We start from the raw sequence: 25,049 nt of genomic DNA, 5'->3' as shown, positions 1-25,049 counted from the left end.
TTAGATCCAGGTACTGTACTAGTGATGAGGATTACATTAAAAAATTATAATAATTTTTTATTATTAAACATGCAAAAGAGTTATAAAAAAGTATGTTGCAAGGTTACTTTTGGTATATAAAGTATAGGAGAAATATAGGATCCTAAAAAGACCCAACACATTTTGGTTTGGATTATCTGTGAGCCAGAGTACAATTCTTTTTTAAATACTTTTTCACTTCAAGAGAATGAAAAGTCCCTGAAATCCCTATACAGAAAGAAAGGAAGACAAGAGGTAACATTAATAGAATCATATCTGAAGCATCACTCTTTCACCATACCATGCTTCCCAATTATGCAGATACAAGGGGGAGTCAAGCTAAAGTTAGAAAATGGGATTTATTAGAATATGGAATGAACCTTAACAAAACTGATAATGTCATTTCTCAATGTAGTCTCCACCCTTCTCAATGCACTTGCGCCACCTGCCTGGAAGTGCCTGGATTCCAGCAGAATAAAAGATTTTGTTTTCTCCTCGAAACTACTCATGCACAGTTTTCTTCACGTCATCATCTGTCTTGAATCGATAGATGATGTTTTAGCTGTCCAAAAAGGTGTAAATCACACAGTGCCAGATCTGGTGAATAAGGAGGATGTGGCAATACCTCAAACTTCAGTTTCTCCAGACCAGCCCTGGTGTTCTTAGCAGTATGTTGCTGGGCATTGTCTTGCAGCAAAAGGACTCCTTGAGACACCAGGTGGCAGGTGGTGCAAGTGCATTGAGAAGGGTGGAGACTACATTCAGAAATGACATTATCAGTTTTGCTAAGGTTTGTTCCATTTTCTAATAAATCTCATTTTCTAACTTTAGCTTGACTCCCCCTCATAATACAGAAGAGTTGTCACTCATTATGCGTCCAGGCTTTTCCTAATAACGGAATTAATGCAAAACCCACAAAAGCATATAAAATACATAGTCAAAGGCTGGACAGTATTTTTAAAGAACTTCTCATTGCAATGTACAGTAGTTTCATAGCAGAGCATAAGCTGTATATAATATACATTTTAAGAGATCTTACATCAAAACTGGAGGACACCCACATGTTCACAATAGTCAGAATGAATATAGAATGGAAGAAACAGGCAGCATCTTTCTGAACTGGCTTTCTAGCAGTTTATTAATTGGGGATGACACCTCTGTATCTTTTTACTGAATAACAGTGGGAGGCATTTCCCTGACTTTGAAGGGGACCCCGAATCCCAAGCTACCCAATCTAATGTACATACATCTGTGGAACTGTCCCCGGACACAGACAGATGGACATCGTTGTTCACTCAACACACGTTTATTTACAACTAAATATTTACAAGAAAGTTCAGTGCATGTCCCGATCCCCCAAAGTCCAGGCCTCACAGTCTTTTGTGCCTTTCCTGGCCGCCTCCACTCCTCTCTCCGAGCTCCACCCACTTCCACTCGACTCTTGCTGCTGACGGAAGGGAGGCAGCCCCTTAAATAGCAACCCCGATGGGCTCCAGCTGCTTCCCGTGTGGCGGAAGTGCAGCCTGCGCAACTGGAAGCCCTCCGGGTGACCCCAGTCTTCTTCCCCCCAGCACTTCCAGGTGTGGTGGAAGTGCTGAGGTCCAGGGTTCTTCAGGCACCGGGGCGCTGCCTGGTGGTGACCACGGGCGCCTACAGGGTTGGGCTTCCATGCCCTCTGCCCATGGCCCCCAACACAACCAGGGTGGTCGCCCTCTCGTGGTCTGGAGGAGGCACAAGCCCTCTTCCGGTTTTCCTGGGCGTCCCGGCTGCGATCCACCCCCAGCCGCATGCAACACTGCCCCACTGCCAGCGAAGACATGTCGGTCTGAGCGACACATCCGGAGAGGGCAGCACGTCCCCGGAGTGGGTCCTACTATGTACCCAGGGCCCTTCACGGCACCCTGGAACGCACCACTTCGGCACCCCTTCCGCAACCGACGCGCCTCTCCGGTCTGTACTGCTTTCGCCTCCATAGTCCCCGCCAGCTGGGGCACCATCCGGTCGCTGGTGGAGAGTAATCCCGCGGAGCAGCCCGTTCCAGGATGGCAGGTTCCCAACGGGGCAGGTCCTACTGCTCGTTGGGGCTTCACTCCTATAAAGAGATAAAAGGGAGGGCCAGAAGCACTGCATGGACACCCGCACCGGGTGTCCCTCAGATCTCTGTACCGGCAGCGCTCTCCCCACCAACTGGCAGCCCGCGACTTGCCTGTTCGGCGCCTTTGCCGCAGGTTCCATGCCCGTCCGTTCGTCCTTAAAGGGACCACTCTCACAGGCAGCTCCTCCACCCACCCAGGGGTTTCCCTCTGCCGCCGCAGAGGACGGCCCTTCACTGGACGTGCGCACCCAGCGACACGTCCCATCTTACCGGAGGAACCGGCATTCACCCCTCGATTCCTCCTTTTCATCTTGGACGCTCTGACGGTTTGGGTCTGAGCATGGTGAAAGCTCAAATCCAGCCCCATCTACATCCCTGCAGAGCGACAGGAGACTGCTGCGGGCTTGGAGTGCAGGGTGCTAGGACCCAGGGCACTCATCAGCCCTTGTCCTGCCAGCCCCTGCGATCTCGCTCTCCTCGTTCTGTGCACAGCCTGCACCGCTGCGTCCAATGTTGGAGAATCGTGTACTTGTTGCCGGTCATTACTATCATGGCCGATTTCAGCAAATTCTCCCTCAAGCTGTACGGGGAGGGCTGTACTCACCTTCCCCGCCATGCTCCTCCGGCCAAAGGCTCCAGCGTTGCGCCGTTCCTCCGCAGCACACGGTGTCTCTGATGACGCGATCGCCATCCCCCTCAGCTTCTCCAGCTCCACGGAGAGAGCATGTAGCACCTGCAACAAAGGTGACTCTACGGCCGAAGGCACTCCTCCGGCTCGCGCAGAGCCACCGGCAAGAACAAGGAGACAGGCGTTGGTGGGCTTACCTGTCCGTCAGCCACACGCGCGTCGTCTGCCTCCTGCGGGCCTCTCCCTCTGGCCCAGTCGGGTCTCTCTCTGGCCCAGGACGGACATTCCTTGGTCCCGCCTCCAACCAATCATCGGCGGGCACACAAGACACACCGCCCAATCCCATGCCTGCCGCAAGGAGGGACCTCCGGTCCGCGGCCATCTTGTCTCCCCCTTTCCAGGTGCAGTGGCGTGCCTCCTGGCAGCCTCGCAGCTGCTGCGGTTTCTTGAGCGTGTGGACCGGCATGCTCCTGTCACGGACGCGGATCCGGATCGTCCCTGCCAGAGGAAACAAAGGTGAGTCCGACCCCAAAGGGCCGGCTACCGCGGGACAGGGCACTTACCTCCCGGATCCCGTCACTCCGAGGCGCCTGCCTCGGTGTGGCCTTCTCTGTTGCAACGCCGGCCTGGCCGTCCTTCATGACAGCGCGTCCTTCGGAGCCCGCTGCACTCGTTGCCCGTTCTCCTTCCTCCGCACCCGGGGACCTTGGCCATACTGCGGATCGTGAGTGTGTGGGGTCCGCTGCTGCGCTGGGCCGTCCACAGACTGATTTTTTTTTCTGCAGGTCCCCGTCTTGAACCAGACGGACAATCCTGCCGACTACACCACTGTGGAACTGGCCCTGGACACAGACAGACGGACATCGTTGTTCACCCAACACACGTTTATTTCATCCATCCATCCATCCATTTTCCAACCCGCTGAATTCGAATACAGGGTCACGGGGGTCTGCTGGAGCCAATCCCAGCCAACACAGGGCACAAGGCAGGAACCAATCCTGGGCAGGGTGCCAACCCACCACAGGACACACACAAACACACCCACACACCAAGCACACACTAGGGCCAATTTAGAATCGCCAATCCACCTAACCTGCACGTCTTTGGATTGTGGGAGGAAACCGGAGCGCCCGGAGGAAACCCACGCAGACACGGGAGAACATGCAAACTCCACGCAGGGAGGACCCGGAAAGCGAACCCAGGTCTCCTAACTGCGAGGCAGCAGCGCTACCACTGTGCCACCGTGCCACCCACACGTTTATTTACAACTAAATATTTACAAGAAAGTTCAGTGCACATCCCAGTGCCTCCAGCACCGATCCCCCAAAGTCCAGGCCTCACAGTCTTTCGTGCCTTTCCTGGCCGTCTCCACTCCGAGCTCCGAGCTCCGTCCACTTCCACCCGACTCTTGCTGCTGACGGAAGGGAGGCGGCTCCTTAAATAGCAACCCGGATGGACTCCAGCTGCTTTCCCGGCAATCCCCCGTGGACACACCCCCGTGTGGCGGAAGTGCCGTCTGCGCACCCGGAAGCGCTCTGGGTTTCCCATAGTCTTCTTCCCCCCAGCACTTCCTGGTGTGGTGGAAGTGCTGAGGTCCAGGGTTCTTCAGGCACCGGGGCGTTGCCTGGCGGTGGCCACGGGCCCCTACAGGGTTGGGCTTCCATGCCCTCTGCCCATGGCCCCCAACACAACCAGGGCGGTCGCCCTCTCGTGGTCTGGAGGAGGCAAAAGCCCTCCTCCGGTCCTCCTGGGGGTCCTGGCTGGGCTCCACAACCAGCCGCATGCGACACATCATACCGATTAATTGTTTCTGCGTCAGGCAGTGCTGAAGATTAATGATTAAATGTACGTTGATCCATATTATTCTATTTCCTATATCAAGCAAAATTTCCATGCATAGTTTGTCTTATTCTATGGCACTGACTTAAATATAACTGATTTTGTGTTACATTATACTTCAGTCCAAATATAAATACAGTAATCCCTCGCTATATCGCGCTTTGACTTTTGCGGTTTCGCTCTATCGCGGATTTTATATGAAAGCATAACTAAATATATAACGCGGATTTTTCGCTGCTTCGCGGGTTCTGCGGACAATGTGTCTTTTTACTTCCTAGTACATGCTTCCTCAGTTGGTTTGCCCAGTTGATTTCATACAAGGGACGCTATTGGCGGATGACTGAGAAGCTAACCAATCAGAGCACGCAGTTAAGTTCTCCTGACTGAGAAGCTAGCCAATCAGAGCACGCAGTTAAGTTCCTGCTTGCTGAATGCAGGGTTAACCAGGAAGTCTCGTCTTGCTCATTCAGCATCAACATGTTTCGCTGTGTAAAGAGTTGTGCTCTTTTGTGTTTATCTTTGTGCATAGTCAAGCCCTTCATTATGGCTCCAAAACGATCTGCTACTGCTTCAGGGGCCGTGCCCAAGCGCAAACGGAAGATGTTAACGATTGCGAAAAGGTAAGCGTTTTGGATTTGTTGAAGGCTATAATTCTTTTATTTAAAAGTAGGAAAGGAATATAAGATCTACGGCCGCAGTGTCCTTTTAACCAGGGTGCAAAACAAGTTGTAAGTGGATGTAATAAGGCAGTAGTCTGGATGGAATCTGCTTTAGGGATTTGGATTGAAGACTGCCAGAAGAACAACGGCAGTGCTTCACAATCGCCTGAAGTGGCTCCTTTAAGGGCTGTAACGCTCTCCTTTGTTGTGCAGTAAAATAAAACTCATTGTTATCGGACAAGTCATCGTGTCATTGTTAGTGAGTAACCATAATTAATTTTCTACTTACAGTACTTCGTACATGTACGTACGTTTAGTGTCACTGTACACACACATTTACTGTATACTATTTTTGTTGCATTGTGCGTATTTATTGCTGGTGGCCTGTCTATCGTAATGGCTGTAACATGTGATATCGGAGACACTCAATATCTTTAAAATAATATTTAGGTTTTACTATATATAAACAGTGTGTTTATATACATAATTTCAATGAATCTTACCTAATATCTAAGAGAATACAAAGGGATTATGCTGTATAACTCTGCGGGGAATATTTATAAACAGTGTGGGAGAGTTTATAAGGGCTTAAAATATATAAAAATAACCATAGAAACATATGGTTTCTACTTTGCGGATTTTCACCTATCGTGGGGGGGTCTGGAACGCAACCCCCGCGATCAAGGAGGGATTACTGTATAAAATATAGCCAACCCGCGGCGTACCATACGCCGCATAATCAGGCCGGTTTTTTAATGATTTTTAAGCACAGGGAGAAAATTAACATTTGAAAAATCGGTAATGTTAAAAATTAGCAAGAAAAGCAACATTGTAACAATGCACGGAACGAACCAACACACAATCATCCGTGACTGAAAACTGGCGGACCGCCATCGCTCATGTGCCCACCTCCAACTCGTCACTTGAGTCGTTGTCGTCTTTGCACAGTCCAGATGCACCTGTGACTCACGTAGAGTGTCCGTGTTCCTGCAGGAGCATCTAAGACGACGCATGTTTGTCGCGGATGCGAATTGCTGTATGTAGCGTGTCAAACAGTTTGCTATGGTGCATGCAGTCCTGCATCGTAACCAAAAACTCGGTTTTTAAAGACTGCTTACTTCATTGTGTTTTAAATATCAGTTGTAAAGGATTGTTTTAAGGATCCCAAGGGATACTTCTTGCAAACCACTTTACACGCTGCATATGGCGATTCACCTCCGGCATGGCTCCTTCCTGCGTGTGCCATAGGTGTCTTACTTGGTGGCGGCTTAGTGAATCCACGCCCCTTCCGGCGTGCCTTCCATGGGTGTCTTGCCTTAGTGAATTATATATATATATATATATATATATATATATATATATAATATATATGGGGTTTCCATATTATTTAATAACATTAAGAAAACGTTTAAATCACACATTAAATTTCGATGAACGAAATATTCAAGTGGAAAATCTATACTGAGTAATACCGTATAATTCATTGAGAATAAAAATGATGTAACAACGGTCAAGGGAAACCAAATCACCAACCCCTTGAGCACTGGATTCAACATCACACTGAAAATCAAAGTCAAAAATTTAAATCAAAGGCTGATTCAACTTGCAAGAATTTCATCAAGGCAACTCATAATGGGACTCAGTAGTATGTATGGCCCCATGTGCCTGTATGCACTCCCAACAACGACTGGGCATGCTCCTGATCTGACAGATCTTGTCCTAGAGAATCTCCTCCCAGACCTGGATCAGGGCATCAGTGAGCTCCTGGACAGTCTGTGGTGTTACTTGGTGGTGTTGGATACATTTATACATAACGTCCCAGAGGTTCTCAATTGGATTCAGTTCTGGGGAATGTTTGAGACAGTCAATGGCATCAATGCCTTTGTCATCCAAGAACTGCCTACACACTCTGGCCACATGAGCCAAGGGATTGTCCTGCACAAGGAGGTACACGAAGCCCAATGCACAAGTGAAAGGTCTGACAATGGCTCTGAGGCATTCATCCCAGTACCTAACAGCAGTCAGGGTACTGATGCCTAGCATGTGGAGGTCTGTGTGACCCTCCAAGTATAAGCCTTCCAAACCATCACTAAAACCACTGCTAAACCAGTCATTCTGGATGATGTTGCAGGCTGCATAATATTTACCTTGGTTCTCCAAACTCTTTCATGTCTGTCACATGTACCTAGTTTGAATCTGACCTCATCCGTGAGGAGAACTGGGCACCAGTGGCAGAGCTGCCAATTGTGGTATTCTCTGGCAAATGACAATTGAGCTGCATGGGGCTGTAAGCACAGGTCCCACTAAAGGACGTTGGGCAATCATGCCACCCTCATGGAGTCTGTTTATTACAGTTTGGTCAGAAACTTGCACTCCAGTAACCAGCTGGAGGTCATTTTGTTGAGCTCTGGCAGTGCTTCTCCTGTTCCTCCTTGCACAAAGGAGCAGATATCAGTCCTGCTGCTGGGTTGATGCCCTTCTAATGCCCTCCCCAGCTCTCCCTTTGTAACGTCCATCTTCTGGTATCAACTCCATGCTCTTGATCCGCCCAGTTGCCACCCTGGAACAACCATATAATGACTATGCTAATCAATCTTATACATATGCAATCACAATGCTGTAGACCTTCATTGGCTGGTAGAGCAGCTTCCCACATGACACCACCCGATACCTCCACCTGCATTTGAGGAGTCCTATGATGCACTCTCATGGCATCATAGCACCTCCCTTCCATTCTCTGGCGTCAGGTAAAAATGCAAGATGCAGGTGTCTGAGCGGGTAGCCACTATCACCTGGTACATGAAGCATGATTGCTGTTACAATGAATAGCATATGCCATAGGAAAAGCTGAGGGTTCAGCCAGCTACCTTACAAACAAGTCAGTTATCACATATAGCACCATCAGCAAGTCATTTGCAAATGCTGCTTTACCTCAAAATACTTAAATCATAAGTTGACCCAGGCCACCAAACCATGTTTGTTAGTCTCATCTTGGCATCACAGATGACTTGTGTATTAATGGAATTTAACTGCTTACTCTTAACAAAAGCAGCTTAACTTTTGGTAGGTGCTCTATTGTAATATGAGAGCAGTCAATTGCCCTATCACCTTAGGAAAACCGTCAACTGCTGCAAATTGCCTTTTCATGTTGGCATGCAAAGTTGCATATGCCCATTTCAGGAATCTTTTTGTGCATATGCAAGTCTTATAAATCTGATCCAAGATGCATTAGACCAGGGCTACTCAATTAAAATTTCAATTGGGCCAGATTTTTAAAGCAATAAATTTAGCTGGGCCAGACATTTTCAGCAGCCAGTAAGCAGCAGGTAATGACAAATTTTAAATCAACACAAATTAATATATTTAAAAACAAGTAACGTTTATTCCTTATTTCTCTTTTACATTTGGCCATCTCACTTCTGAAATAAAGAATAAACATTTTGCTCACATATGATCCAGGCAAATCTCAAAGTGCATAAAATCAAAATGTGCACAGTAATAGCAATAACATTTGTTTCCCTTTTGAAATGAGATCTATGAAATGTTTAAGAGCAAGGCATCAGGTATGGTGTGAAAGTAGATTGGTATATTTATTTTAATTATTTGTCTTTAAAATGTCTTTTTACAGAGTTCTTGGTATCAAGTAATGAATTATTAATTATAATTATTACTATTTTTTTTTACTTAATCTTATTTTTCTTGTTTCTTTGTTGATAAGCTCCCATTGAAGAATTTATTGGTAACAGAACATATAGTGCGTACACCAAAACAACTGAAGTAACAACTAACAAAGTGGGATTTTTGATATAGTAAAATGACTGTAATACACTTGCAACCTTAAAACGCAGACTTCATCACATTGCTGTGTGTGACAAAACATTTGGCAGGTGACTGCTCACACATGTTTACTGATAGAAAGGCTGGCATTTTGCATGGAGTATGCGTTAAATCAAAAGAGAAACAGCATGCAAAGATGTGCGAACACAAGGAGATCAGTGACAATCGCACCTTAGTGTGACTGCATGAAATCAGAAGGGACTACTGAATTCCACGGGGCCCAGAGATCTTCATAACAAGGGACCTATATAATAGGCAGAGGAATTTCAAATGTTTTGCATGCCTACTTTTTGTTTTGATGACCGGTTGCGTTATATTCAGCCCTTCATTCATTATTCTGGCACAAGTGTAACCAGCCTCTCATTGAAATACACCATTTGGAATACACGGCCATCCCATCAGCAGCACCATGTACTTAGAAATATTTTCCTGCGTGCGTGTCCAAGACTTTATTTTTGCCACAACTCCCTCACTCCCAGCGCAGGATATAAACTAGCCTTTATGCGGCTCAGGGATATGCAAGGAAAAGCCCATACTTACACATACGTTAACAAAAAAAGGTCTTCGAATCTGTTACAATATAATTTGTTTAAAGTTTCAATGATTTCATTCCCAAATGGTGAACTAAATACAAATGATAATCACCAAAGCCTATTTTTGGTTGCATTTGCGATCAATTTTAGTTGCAGTTTGGAGCTCTGGTGGGACCACAGGCTGGGCCACTCAGCAGTTGGTTCTGGGTCACATGTGGCCCATGGGTCGCCATTTGAATAGGCCTACATTAGACCCTACAGACAATATTTTTATTTAACTTTCTGGTTTTTATCTTGTTACAATCGGCAAGGAGAAGCAAAAGAATGCGGAGAGAGTAGATTGATTAAACAGAGACAAAACTGTTGAAAAAAATATTTTCATCCATCTTGCTGTGCTCTAAAAACAATATCGGCCCTTAGTCGTAACTAACTAAATGTGTTTAATCATTATATTATTTTAAAGATAAGGAAATAGTCTTCAATAGTTTCTGACAGAAACACTATTTTTGGTCATTTATCAGCTTACTTTTCAACTCATTTTTATTTGTGTGCCAGCTAAGAAAAAAAATTAAACAATAGCTTTGAATATTAAAAAGCAAAACAATTAAAATTAAGGCAAAAGAAGTATGTTACATTAGGAGCAGTAATTGGTTACTAGTTTAAAAAGTGGTTGTAACTAAAACTTGAAGCCAATGCAGCCCTTGAGGATCTGAGTTTAACATCCCAGCACTGCAGTAACAAGATTTACTTCAGTGCGGTCCTTGCCTTCTCAGATTCATTTAATTTGTTGTGATCTCCATTTCTACTTTGCTCCTCTCCTTTTCTCACTCAAAATTTCATCAAACTCAGTCCTTACCCAGTTAAACCTTTATTGGTCACTGTGCAGGTCTTGGTGTCTCTATCTATTACATGCCCCTTGATGTCAGCCTTTAGAGTGGAGTTTTTAATTCCATGTGGCCAGTGACAAGTGACATTTTGGCTGCAGTGTCGTTTGGCCAGCTGTTATAGCATCTTGGCCTAAGTCCACCAATTCTGGATTAGAATTTCCCTATTTTTCATATAAATGTTGTCAGCAAAATAAATGTAATTGTGAAGTTATTTTATGCTAACAAGTGACTGTTTGCTGTAGGTAGCTCCTCTGTAACTCTGAATTTGGTAAATTTTTTCTCAATCTAAAATAAGCTAAATACTGTTAACTTACATGAAAGATTTGTTTTGTTTGAACTAGTATATTGCTTACACTATTAAAAGGAAGAAAACCGATTATTTATACTGCATAATATGTAACTGTACTGTTTACAATTTGACATATTTTAATGCAAAAGAAAGGAAATCTGAACCTACATACTGCTTAATTTGTAATGTACTGTGATATTAATAATTAAATCAACATAAATATGTTACTTTCACTATTCTTGTAAAATAAAAGGTCATTCTACATATTGTACAAAATGCCTCTATTTATTCATAAAATACCCCTAGATTTAAGGCAGTGGTGGCAAAAATGTCTCCAGAAAAAAAAAATCCTACACTGGGTTGCAATGTTTCATCTGTTAAAATCTGTTTGAATAAATACAAAGTTCATATAAATGTACATGGTACAATATACATTTTCATTGAAGTGAACTACAGCACATGTAGTCCATTAATATTCTGATTTTACCAATATATAAAAAAAAAAAAACTTCTATACAAAACTATTCAGTTCCGAAATAGTAATAAAAGTTTCATTTTTATTAATTATTGGAAAAAAATATTGTTTGCTTTCCACTGTTTTTAAGGCCTTTTGTTGCAGCTCTGAGCATTTTTACATTTTAGACAAACATGAACTTTGGACAACCGTGCTAGGAGAAAAAGCATATGCAAAAGCTTGCAAATATTTCTACTGAAATATAGAGAGCATTTTCTGCTGAGATTTCTTTCTTCTTTACTTTGTCTTTGATTACATCTATTTGTGGCCTTCACGGTTCTAAATTCAGTATAAATCAAACTTTAATTGTTCCTGCCAAATGGAGTTGGAGAGACATACCGTCCCAGTTTTTTAGTGTAACAGAGTACTTGATTTTCAGTTGACAATGCTTGCAACATGTTTATTTCATATTATTCTTTTTCTTTCCTGAAACATTAAGAAAACCAAAATAAACTGAATGCTAAACTTAGACATGAACAAAATATTTTGTACAAGCATCTCAATGGTAATGCTAATGTCTGGGTAATGTCATCTGTGGGAATGTACAGTGCATCCAGAAAGTATTCACAGCGTATCACTTTTTCCACATTGTGTTATGTTACATCCTTATTCCAAAATGAATTAAATTCATTTTTTTCATCAGAATTCTACACACAACACCCCATAATAACAACGTGAAAAAAGTTTACTTGAGATTTTTTGCAAATGTATTAATAAAAAAAATGAGAAAGCACATGTACATAAGTATTCACAGCCTTTGCCATGAAGCTCAAAATTGAGCTCAGGTGCATCCTGCTTCCTCTGATCATCCTTGAGATGTTTCTGCAGCTTAATTGGAGTCCACCTGTGGTAAATTCAGTTGATTGGACAGGATTTGGAAAAGCGCACACCTGTCTATATAAGGTTCCACCGTTGACAGTTCATGTCAGAGAAAAAACCAAGCTTGAAGTCAAAGGAATTGTCTCGAGGCACAAATCTGGGGAAGGTTACTGAAAAATTTCTGCTGCTTTGAAGGTCCCAATGAGCACAGTGGCCTCCATCATCCGTAAGTGGAAGAAGTTCGAAACCACCAGGACTCTTCCTAGAGCTGGCTGGCTATCTAAACTGAGCGATCAGCGGAGAAAGGCCTTAGTCAGGGAGGTGACCAAGAACCTGATGCTCACTCTGTCAGAGCTCCAGAGGTCCTCTGTGGAGAGAGGAGAACCTTCCAGAAGGACAACAATCTCTGCAGCAATCCACCAATCAGGCCTGTATGGTAGAGTGGCCAGACGGAAGCCACTCCTTAGTAAAAGGCACATGGCCGCCCACCTGGAGTTTGCCAAAAAGCACCTGAAGGACTCTCAGACCATGAGAAACAAAATTCTCTGGTCTGATGAGACAAAGATTGAACTCTTTGGTGTGAATGCCAGGCGTCACGTTTGCAGGAAACCAGGCACCGCAAATCACCAAGCCAATGCCATCCCTACAGTGAAGCATGGTGTTGGCAGCATCATGCTGTGGGGATGTTTTTCAGCGGCAGGAACTGGGAGACTAGTCAGGATAAAGGGAAAGATGACTGCATCAATGTACAGAGACATCCTGGATGAAAACCTGCTCCAGAGCGCTCTTGACCTCAGACTGGGGCGACGGTTCATCTTTCAGCAGGACAACGACCCTAAGCACACAGCCAAGATATCAAAGGAGTGGCTTCAGGACAACTCTGTGAATGTCCTTGAGTGGCCCAGCCTGAGCCCAGACTTGAATCCGATTGAACATCTCTGGAGAGATCTTAAAATGGCTGTGCACTGACGCATCCCATCCAACCTGATGGAGCTTGAGAGGTGCTGCAAAGAGGAATGGGCGAAACTGGCCAAGGACAGGTGTGCCAAGCTTGTGGCATCATATTCAAAAAGGCTGTAATTGCTGCCAAAGGTGCATCGACAAAGTATTGAGCAAAGACTGTGAATACTTCTGTACATGTGATTTCTCAGTTTTTTTATTCTTAATAAATTTGCAAAAACCAAGTAAACTTTTTTCACGTTGTCATTATGGGGTGTTGTGTGGAGAATTCTGAGGAAAAAAATGAATTTAATCCATTTTGGAATAAGGCTGTAACATTTTTTCCCAGACCTCTGATAAGAAGCAGCTGAAAGAGCAGATTCACTGTATATCTTCAGTTTTACTGATTCATTTTCAAGTAAAGCTAAGTAATGTGCATTTAAACATTTACAAAAATTAACCTTTTCCATATTGCATGTTCATAAGGTTTATACAAAAAGGAATGCATTTAGTCTGTGGTGGGCTGGCACCCTGCCTGGGGTTTGTTTCCTGCCTTGCACCCTGTGTTGGCTGGGATTGGCTCCAGCAGAACCCTGTGACCCTGTAGTTAGGATATAGTGGGTTGGATAATGGATGGATGGAATGTATTTAGCAAAATATTCATCATTGTAAAATTAAAGCTATAGAGTCAAATAATTTGAATAAACTTTATTAGGTATATAAATTATAATATTACCATTAAAGTAGCCCCTCCCACAACTAATTAAGCCCACATGTTAACATTTACTTTATACTGAACTAGCCAACCCGCGGTGTACCATACGACGCATAATCAGGCTGCTTTTTTTATAATTTTTAAGCACAGGGAGAAAATTTAACATTTGCAAAATCAGTTATGTAATAAATCAGCAAGAAAAGCAACATTGTAACAATGCACGGAACGAACCAACACACAATCGTCCGTGCAGCGTAGCGAGGTGGGAGGGTGTGTACAAAGTGCAGGAGCATCTAAGACAACACATGTTTGTCGTGGATGCGAATTGCTGTATGTAGCGTGTACAACACTTTGCTATGCTGAACGCGGTCGTGCCTCGTAACCGAAAACTCATTTTTTAAAGACTGCTCACTTCATTGTGTTTTAACCTCAGTTGTAAAGGAATGTTTTAATGATCCCATGGGATACCCCTCGCAAACAGTTTTACACGCTGCATATGGCGATTCACCTCCGCGAGAAACATGCCTCTATTAACAGTCAACGTGTGGGAGGGGGGGTGTGTACAAAGGTTAGGGACGAAAACAGTGGGAGCGTATGAGTCGCACTTAGTGGCAATTCCACGGTTTGCAGCCCGAATGGGGTTCAACGGCTTACCCACGCCTAGACACACGCTCAGTCTCATGCATAGTTATTTATTGAATGGTAAACACTTCTGGAAAGACACGGTTGTCTAAAACAGGTTAGTGTGAGAATACAACAGTAAGTGAATGACAAGATGGAATTCTGGAGAGAGCAAAGTACAACACAATAGTGAACCCGCGGCATAACAAACGCAGCATAATTATTTATTGATGGTTGAACACTTCTGGAAAGACACAGGGACACCCCTCGCAAACTGTTCTACACGCCGCACACAGCGATTCACATCTGCGACATGATTTTTCCTAGATGGTCCTGTCGCGTCCACCCTCGCACTCGAAGCATACACACTGCCTGCTCATGTGCCCAGTCGCAAGCCGCGTCCAGCCTCATTCTCAAAGCATACACACTGTCTGGTCATGTGTCCGCTCGCAAGAGAAACTCACGGAGAGCCGCCCACCAGCTGCCTGTGTGTGTGCCTCTGTCTGTCTCTGGCGCGGCTTTCTCTTGTGCTGCCTCTGTGTGAACCGGTCAGGCACAGAGAAGGTCAGCTGCTGACAGAGCGTCTCGACTTTTGCAGGGCCTGAATTGGTGAAGCAGGTGAGACGGTAATGAAACAGAGGCACAAGGTTTATTGGTTTTAAAGACTGATTCCTTCATTGTGCTTTAACCTCAGTTTTAAAGGATTGTTTTAAGGATCCCATGGGATACCCCTCGCAAACAGTTTCACACGCTGCATATGGCGATTCACCTCCGCGAGAAACATGCCTCTATGAACAGTCAACGTAGTTCGGAGGTACATGACATTAACCTGACCTGCACTGCATGTGGCCTCTACGACAGACGAACATAAATGACGCTATTTTTTCTGTGTCATCGCGTCCGAGTTGGTGGGCGTGGCCCCTTCCTGTGTGCGCCATAGGTGTCTCACTTGTCGGCGGCTTAGTGAATCCACGCCCCTTCCGGCGTGCTTTTCATGGTTGTCTTGCCTTAATGAATTATAATACTGTAATTAAAGATCACATTACCTTGGCAGATGCTCTTCCTAGTTCATCTATTACAATACAGATTTGATGTTGAGGGTCAGGTCTGTGGAAATAGGGAAAAAATATTTAGCTATTAACAGTTTCTTATTATAATGTAAAAAAAGAAAAAATGTTTAGTTAAAACAGACAAAGGTATTGCTGGGGACAAGCTTGCGTTATTTTAACTACGTAGGATCTTCAAGCCAATGTGCTCCACATTCTAATTACATCTGACCTATAAAATGTATGCTTCAGAGCTAACAACAGTAATAAAAACTTATCTTCCCTTCTCTTATACGCTTATTGCAATCAGCAAGCAGCATTACAGATTATGACACTAGTTAAGACATTCAGTACTGCTGCTCTGTTGTGTAATTCACTATTATTTGGACTAGGTCCATAATAAAATGCACGGAGGAACCTATGAAACCCACCATGCACAGTAAAGGTCAGTTTTTTCTGAGTGCAACTGGTGGAGCTTTTTACCAATTCTTTTTTTTCACTCCCATCATAAATTGATATACCATAAATTGATCTTTGTTTTCTACTATTTATAGCCTACTGTGTATTTAGTAGCGGATAAATGTACCTAGGAAAACAGAACAGATCTCTGTAATTTCAACTATATTATCTTTAAATATAGGGGGTGGGGAACTTGATTAAGTTTTTTATAGCATTTTTAGAATTAGTAGCTTTTTAAGGAAGAATGTTGACTTGTCTACAGCACTGCATCAAACACAAGCAGACAACAAGTGAAAAGACTCACCACCACAAAATAAAACTCAGGACTGACAGTCTGCTTTTTGCTTTTTCCACTCCATTATAAACAGCTCACTTTAATTTATTAATGATGCAGTATTAGAGTTAAATCAAATTTCTAACAATTCGAAGCTATGTGCTACTTCTGTCACATACCAAAAACAAAGCAGATATCACATATAGCTAATTTCTCTCATGTCAAAATGACACAAAGGCAAGCATGAAAACAGAGCACTTCAATTGTTTACAGTTTTTGTAAAACACTTTTATATAAACAGTAAAAGTTACTCTGGTTATCATGGCTCACAATTATCCTCCTAGTCTACAAATTAAATGACAACAACTAAACTGGTCTAAAACCACATTCAAATGTGAAACTGAAATAATTGAAATTGAAATAAACAACGCTTCATTTAGTAAGCACAACTTATTAGCCTAATTGGGCATTACTTATGAGTACAGTATTCAGGTTTTACACACCTACCCCAAATTTTGATTTTTGAAATGATTTAGAAGCATGGTTCTCAAAGTCGGTCCTGGGGACCCAGTGGCTGCAGGTTTTTGTTCTAACCAGCTTCTGTATTTAATTGGACTCATGGGCTAATTAAGTGAACTGTTATTTCTTAGAGATTCTGTGTTATGGGTATATATGCATGGATGCCAGACGCACCGAAAGCACACGCGCACTGCGCCTCAGCGCAACAGAGTCAAACCCAGCGGCTTTCCAGAGTTAGTAGGTGGTGCCCAAACAACACAACACAACCTGTAAACTAAACTTCAGGTCACAATACAACCCCCACATATACAACCTTTGTTTAGTAATGTTTGTATATAGACAAGGATTGCAGAGGCCAGTGGCCAGAAGCACCAACAGCCACACGCACTGCCACAGAAAAATAAAAACGAGACCGCATGGATATAAACAATGAACGCAGGCGCCTACAACGCGCATCTGAAACACCAGAACCAGATAAGTCACGGCTCCAAAAAGAAACCGCTTTACTACAAATATGTTTATTTAATTAAACTAAAACTTTCCCAGGACGCACCCACCCTCCATGATTTTTCTTCCCTCCAAATATCGTAGGGAACAGAAAGTGACTGCTATTCTTGGATTTGCGATTATTTCGAGAATCGCGGGTTTGCTGGTTTCTTTGATTCTGTGTTGTGGGAACAATATAGAAATTAGAAAACTAAATTTGGTAAAAAAAAAAAAAAGTACTAAGCAGTTATATGGGAATAATGTATTTTTTTTCTCTTTTTAACAATATTTTCATCTTGACTTTCATTCTGTTTTTCCGGTTGTTCTAATAGTTTAATTAATCTATTATTTCAAATTAGTGGGTCTAACGTTAAAGTGGTTGTAGCCTTTCATGATATAGTGTTGTTTGCCTGGGTGTCTGCTCTGCTTATTTTTAATATCCATTAATAAGATACAATGAAGGTAGTGAATTGCACAGAGTCACAGAGTTTGTTAATTGATTCCATCTCTATGGGAAATTAGTCAGTCTCCAGCTATAAAGCAATCTCCAAATATAAATCACCTCTGTCACTTTAAAAAGTCTATAGTATGTTAGAGACTTACAAGGACTAAGAGATATTCAAAGAAAGATCAGAGACACAATTATCAAGAAGCAGAAAAGTGGACAAAGAAAACAAACCCATTTCAAACACACAGAATGTTTTCCGAAGATTAGCTATGTCTTTTGTAGACAAGTGGCAATTTAAATATTTTCCACCAAACTGTCTAAGTCTGGCCAGAGTCCCAAATTTAGTTCCCAATTCCCAAGTCTTTCTACAAGAACTAGTTTATTGCCAAAGTAGCAAGAAGGAAGCCCAGACTGAGAAAAATGAAAAAAAAAAATCACATTATCTATTTTCAAAATGACACGTTGCATCAGGGATACTATATATATGTGATGCAATGGAATGTGTTAAAGTAGAAATTAGTGTACTGAATACTAAACTTTATGTATGCCACAAATCAAATACTGCACACCAGCCAGATTATACCATCTCCATTGTCCAGTATGCTGATAATACAGTAGAATCCTGTTGTACAGATGCTGTTAAAGAGAGAACACTGGAAATAAACAGGGCTTATTACACCAAAAACTTTGCTAAAAAACATGAGCTTCTAAAACCGGAAATGTGGAAGACATTCATTTTTCAAAAAGGACAAGGATCCAAGGCAAACTGCCAAAGCAACACTGCAGGGGATTAATGCAGAGAAAAAAAATCAATGGCCTCAAGCAACTCAGACACTTGACTTTATTTCAATTCAAAATCCATGTTAAGACCTTAAACTTGCTGTCTACTACTGTTCACCATCCAATTTGACACATGTAGAGCAACAATGTGAAAATTAATGCTGCTCTTTCACAATATGTAAAGCTAATGAAAAGTATTAAGAAAGATTACTGGGTTTCACCATTTAAAAACAACAATGAACATGATACCTTTTAAATAAAGGAATATTCATGTTATAATCTTCAAAAAGACATTGGTATACAAGATCAAAAATCCTCCAATCAATGGTATATAGGATAATTATACACACAAGCTAAGACAAATAAACAATTTCAATAAGAAAGGCCAACAAAAAGGCTGCAAAAATGACACTAAATATATAAAAAAAATAATATGAAAAAAGTCAAGAAAAAATAATTATATGAGGAAAAAGTAAATATAAGTATACTGTATAATGGGAAACACAGATGAATGATTAAAGTACAAAAAAATTAAAGATAAAATAAAACAGAGTCTAAAGAAACCAAAACATAAAACTACAATGATGCATGGACAAAAAGATAAAAAAAACAACATTCAAATGTAGAAGCATGAAAAATTAATACCTGTATACAGCACTTAAAGGAATCGGAGGAAAGGACAATGCAGATAGAGTGATACAGTTAAGAGGCAAAGAAAAATGAAAAGATGCAGAAGAAACTTCAAAGTATCCTACTGCATGTTAATGTCCTTCATCCAATATGGCTCTTCTTTAGTTCAGACCAGGACATAAACTCCACACAAATGGAAGTGGTTAAAACAAAACCAGCCAAAGTGTTTGGAGGATGACCTATTCATCAAGGAGCCTGTTCAACTAATTAAAAGAATTAACCCCAATATTAAATGTCGTATGAATACATGTAGAAATGGTAAATCTATCCATCCATCCATCCATTATCCAACCCGTTATATCCTAACTACAGGGTCACAGGGGGTCTGCTGGAGCCAATCCCAGCCAACACAGAGCGCAAGGCAGGAAACAAACCCTGGGCAGAGTGCCAGCCCACCGCAGGGCGCGCATACACACACACACACACACACACACACAGACCAAGCACACACTAGGGACAATTTAGGATAGCCAATGCAACTAACCTGCATGTCTTTGGGAGGAAACCGGAGTACCCGGAGGAAACCCACACAGACACGGGAAGAAAATGCAAACTTCACATAGGGAGGACATGGGAAGCATAACTGCGAGGCAGCAGCACTACTCACTGCGCTGCCCATGGTAAGTCTAAGTAAAACTATATATAAGGTAGTCATTATTTGTAAAAAAAAAATAAATAAATAAATAAATCAATGAATTGCCCCCTTGGGACAAATAAAGTATTATCTATCCATTTTCATAATTTTTTATATTTTAAATATTTTCTCTTTTTATCAATTTTGTTATCTCTATAAGGCGTGAATATTACTTTAGTAACACTTATTAGTACAGTTTTTATAGATGCCAAAGATGACTCAACAAAGCACTGACTAGGGAAAGATACTAATATGATGACCCCAACATTTTTAAGCTCACATTTATCATCATTTACAGACGGATATTGAGATTCTTTTATGCATGTCTCCCACAGACTACTGACAGTGCTAAAAAAAAAAAAACAGAATGCATCATATAGTGTTGCAGGAATTTACATGTGGGAACTTGTTGTTGCAAACAGAGTGAACACAGAAAACATCAACCTCTCCCTGGAGAGAAAACGTGAATGCAACTAAATAAGATGTTATTTTGCAATCCATAAACAAACACCTAGATGTTCTAACCTGTCCTAGCTTCTGTACTGTCCCAGGCTTTTCTGAGCTACTACCTGCATTTTTGTTTACATATTGATTGATTTGAAATTAGATAGTTCAAGTTTTCAGTAAATTATAAAAATCAATGGTAAATCCTCAGGTTCTGTTTAGGAAATGAGCGATTTTTTTTTCATTCTTTAGAATTTTCTTGCAGTCTGAGAGGGGCACCAGGAAGAGTAATAGGTAACACAAATACAAATTTTCAAATTTAATGTATCAGAGTCTCAGGGTTTCAGACAATAAATTATTTTAAAAAATAATCAGGGAACCAAATAGTTTTTCAAGGCACTCCAGGGTACTTGTGAAGTTCAACATGAGATGCTAAAAAATTCAAAAAGAGGCAAATGGCTGATGACACACAGTGACAAAGAAGTAATAAGCCTTTTGTAAAAAAAAAAAGGAAAACAATGAAAGAAAATTTCATTATGTGAAACAGTAATGTTAAAGGTGGAGTTCCAGAAATACTTTTGCATACAGAGAAAGGCTGTTAGTTGTCAGAAGATCTGGAGTGAATTGAATCCAACAGGGTTTGGACATGAATTTTTTAAACTGCACACGTACCAACATAAATAAAGAACAATGCCTAAATTGTACAGTTAACACCGATTAGGTTTCTCTTAGCCCGTTCTGATTATCATTTTGTTTCAAAGATAATTGCCCATTCTGAACCTGCCGGTTCTGTGCATTTCCGTTCTTTGTATTACATGTTATACTGTAACATACCATAAGGACAGTAGCAGTATAATTAAGTTTATTTAGCATTTACTGAAGCACATTTGGCAGCTATGAGCAACTCCTTTACTAACAGCTTTATTTTCAAAAGACTAGCACCTATTTGCCAGGGCACTTTATTCATTTTATAATTATTTGTCGAGTATGATTCTATGCATCAATTTGTTTTACAATCCTACTTTAATGCAGTACTGTGCACCAGCAATTGAAATTAAACTTGTTAAATAAGGCTTAGCTATCAGAAATGGCTTCAGTAAGAATCCCCTCAAGAAAATGAAATGATTTTCCTACTTTGAACATCATTAAGCAGGAAGCTGTGAAAAATTAATTAATATTAATACAGTTTACATTTGCAAATTACTTCAACATTAAAGGAGAAATCTACAAAAATAATAAAAACAATTTCATACAGTATCATACAATCGTAGAGCAATTTTCCCTCACTCTTTCCCATCATCACAGTCATGCACAAAAGCTGCATTGTCAAAAATCAAACCAACATTTACGGTACATGTATAATACCCACTGTAGCTGTTGTGGAGAATGGACTTGTCTCTTGCAAAGTAAACACTTGGAGTTGAGAGATGGGCAAGCAGAATAGACTTTACTGCAAAGATGCACAAGCCATCTCAGTTCAATGAAGTGAGTGCCCTTCATTGGGCGACTCTTACCAGTATCTACAGTTGTGCTTGAAAGATTGTGAACCCTTTAGAATTTTCTATATTTCTGCATAAATATGACCTAAAACATCATCAGATTTTCACTCAAGTCCTAAAAGTAGATAAAGAGAAACCAGTTAAACAAATGAGAATTAAATATTTTACTTAGTCATCTATTTATTCAGGAAAATGATTGAATATTACATATCTGTGAGTGGCAAAAGTATGTGAACCTCTGCTTTCAATATCTGGTGTGACCCCCCCCTTTGCGGCAATAACTGCAACTAAACGTTTCCGGTAACTTTTAATCATTCATGCACACCGGCTTGGAGGAATTTTAGCCCATTCCTCCGTACAGAACAGCTTCAACTCTGGGATGTTGGTGGGTTTCCTCACTTTAACTGCTCGCTTCAGGTCCTTCCACAACATTTCGATTGGATCAAGGTCAGGACTTTGACTTGGCCATTCCAAAACATTAAATTTACTCTTCTTTAACCATTCTTTGGTAGAACGACTTGTGTGCTTAGGGTCGTTGTCTTGCTGCATGACCCAACTTCTCTTGAGATTCAGTTCATGGACAGATGTCCTGACATTTCCCTTTAGAATTCTGTGATATAATTCAGAATTCATTGTTCCATCAATGAAGGCAAATCGTCCTGGCCCAGATGCATCAAAACAGGCCCAAACCATGATGCTACCACCACCATGTTTCATAAATGGCATAAGGTTCTTATGCTGGAATGCAGTGTTTTCCATTCTCCGAACATAACGCTTTACATTTAAACCAAAAAGTTCTATTTTGGTCTCATCAATCCACAAAACATTCTTCCAGTAGCCTTTTGGTTTGACCACGTGATCTTTAGCAAACTACAGACATGCAGCAAGTTTTTTTTTGGAGAGCAGTGGCTTTCTCCTTGCACCCCTGCCATGCACACCACTGTTGTTCAGTGTTCTCTTGATGGTGGGCTCATGACCATGAACATTAGCCAATGTGAGAGAGGCCTTCATTTGCTTAGAAGTTACCCTGGGGTCCTTTGTGACCTCGCCGACAATTACATGCTTTGCTCTTGGAGTGATCTTTGTTGGTCGACCACTCCTGGGGAGGGTAACAATGGTCTTGAATTGCCTCCATTTGTACACAATCTGTCTGACTGTGGATTGGTGGAGTCCAAACTCTTTAGAGATGGTCGTGTAACCTTTTCCAGCCTGATGAGCATCAACTCTTTTTCTGAGGTCCTCAGAAATCTCCTTTGTTCGTGCCATGTGTTATGTTGTGAAGAGCAGACTTTGATAGATCACTGTTCTTTAAATAACACAGGGTGCCCACTTACACCTGATTGTCATCCCATTGATTTAAAACACCTGACTCTAATTTCACCTTCAAACTAACTGCAAATCCTAGAGGTTTACATACTTTTGCAACTCACAAATATTCAATCATTTTCTTCAATAAATAAATGACCAAGTATAATATTTTTGTCTCATTTGGTTAACTGGTTTCTCTTTATCTACGTTTAGGACTTGAGTGAAAATCTTATGTTGTTTTAGGTCATATTTATGCAGAAATATAGAAAATTCTAAAGGGTTCACAAATTTTCAAGCACAACTGTATTTTGCACTTCATTGTTTTTCATCATAATCTGACTCTAAAAACACAAATCCTTCATTTCTAATGTTTATCAATACTACCAATGTTTAATTGTGCTTTATCAGAAATACTTGCTTTTCTACCCCTAGCTGCTACCATTATTTTTAGTTACCACATGTCCCTAGAAATGACCTTCTCTCTGTGCCCACTTAATCACTTCTCACATTCCTGACCTACAGCTGGTAGATAATGGTAGTTTTCCAAGAATTAAGAAAAATAAAAAATATGTGTATGAGTCTTTAATAGTTTAAATCTTTCATAACCTAAGGCTAGCTAGTACAATATGTTCCATTTTAATTAAATATAGATTACATTAACACAAGTTTTAAATCCCCTATATAGTGCAGTGCCTGGCACTGCCCTTCACCCCACTGTACTTAATAAACATCTTATTTAATAAAAAGTAAAATAAAGGAAAACCATGTAGCAACACAGCAAACAAAAACTCTAAAATGGAAGCGCCCATAAAACCAATCATACAAAAAGCACAGACACATAAAATGGCTGTCAGATGACATAAACAAAATACTGCAATGTCTCTCTATTAAATAATAAAATCCTGGGACGAGACGAGACTCTTTAGCCTGGGATGAGACATGACTTTTTCAGAGAGATACTTTTAAGTTCTGAAACTTTGAGACGAGACGAGACTTTCTGCCAAGAGATTTAACCATACCCCGGGCCGGAAATAAAAGACAAACAGTAGATGACAAAGTAGAATGTCTTAAAAAGGTTCAAAAACGTTGGTGCAATACACATGCAGAGGAGGAGGGTAGAGATAATGAAAGAACTAAAATCTGAAAGTCTCAAAAAAATTATAGTAAAGATCACATTAGCACAAACAAATGGAAATTATTACTTGGTGAAATAACAGAACAAATATATTGTTCGGACTTAGGCTTTAAGTCAGTGACTTAAAACTTTTAGATCGTCTAATTCGTGTTGCCATCAGGGAAAAGTAGTGTTTCCTTCCAAGGAAGAAGCGTATCCGTGAGAATTAAAAGATTTGTTGTTTGGTGAAAGTGAAATCCACATACACGAGTGGAAGAGACACAAAGTGACTGGCATGTAGCGCAGGACGGGGGGTTGACAAGTGAAGTAAGCAGGGGAAGAAGCCCCCTAGTTAAATCAAAAAATAAAAATTAGTAACATGTACTGAACATTTACAGACTTAGAAAACAATCATTAAAATGTCACTCTGCATCTTCGTTTTCATGTCTTCTCTGTTTTTCTAATGTAAATAGTCAGGAAAGTAAGCCTATTTGACATTTAAACTTAACTGTACGTATTAGAACTGTTAATGCGTCCAATCCTTGATCCATGACCATGCAGAACACTAAAGCTATAGATGAAGACTTAAGCCTGTCCTTTCACTGTGCTACTAATTGTTAAATAAAAAATGTTTTAGCTACTTAAAAAGACAAAATATATTTACTGTGCCATAAATTCAGGGACTGACCCCCAAAAAAGCATTAAATACAGTGCCACCTAGTGAGAGATAACAGCGTTCCTTATGTGTGTCTTCCTTAAACTCTTCTCTCTCATCTTTTCTGCCCCTGCATTAGTACTTCATAAAATATGTGTACTTGGTTATGGGTGAAGAGAATAAAACATTGTTTTCTAATGCAAGAAGTTACCCTGAACAGAATACCATCACAGAAAAATAGTAACATGCCATGACCTATTAAAACTGCTTTTAAATGCAGGGTAACCACTACTTGAATGA

At 41.2% G+C, this 25,049-nt stretch overlaps 1 protein-coding gene across 5 annotated transcripts in view; it reads right to left on the bottom strand.

Annotated features, from left to right (window-relative positions):
- atat1 (alpha tubulin acetyltransferase 1) overlaps nt 1-25,049 on the bottom strand; it is an 86,910-nt gene that overhangs the window by 59,791 nt on the left and 2,070 nt on the right. For 4 of the 5 annotated variants that reach the window (XM_039770018.1, XM_039770013.1, XM_039770014.1 and 1 more), the window contains exon 2: nt 15,440-15,500. In XM_039770018.1, the coding sequence (XP_039625952.1) occupies nt 15,440-15,500 (61 nt within the window). Of the gene's footprint in view, nt 1-2,717; nt 2,926-15,439; nt 15,501-25,049 lie in introns of those variants that run through there. The other variant, XM_039770015.1, reaches the window with a different exon arrangement.

The sequence above is a fragment of the Polypterus senegalus genome, chromosome 11, assembly GCF_016835505.1.
Source record: "Polypterus senegalus isolate Bchr_013 chromosome 11, ASM1683550v1, whole genome shotgun sequence".
Classification (NCBI taxonomy): domain Eukaryota; kingdom Metazoa; phylum Chordata; class Cladistia; order Polypteriformes; family Polypteridae; genus Polypterus; species Polypterus senegalus.
This window is presented reverse-complemented; position numbering and strand designations above follow the sequence as displayed.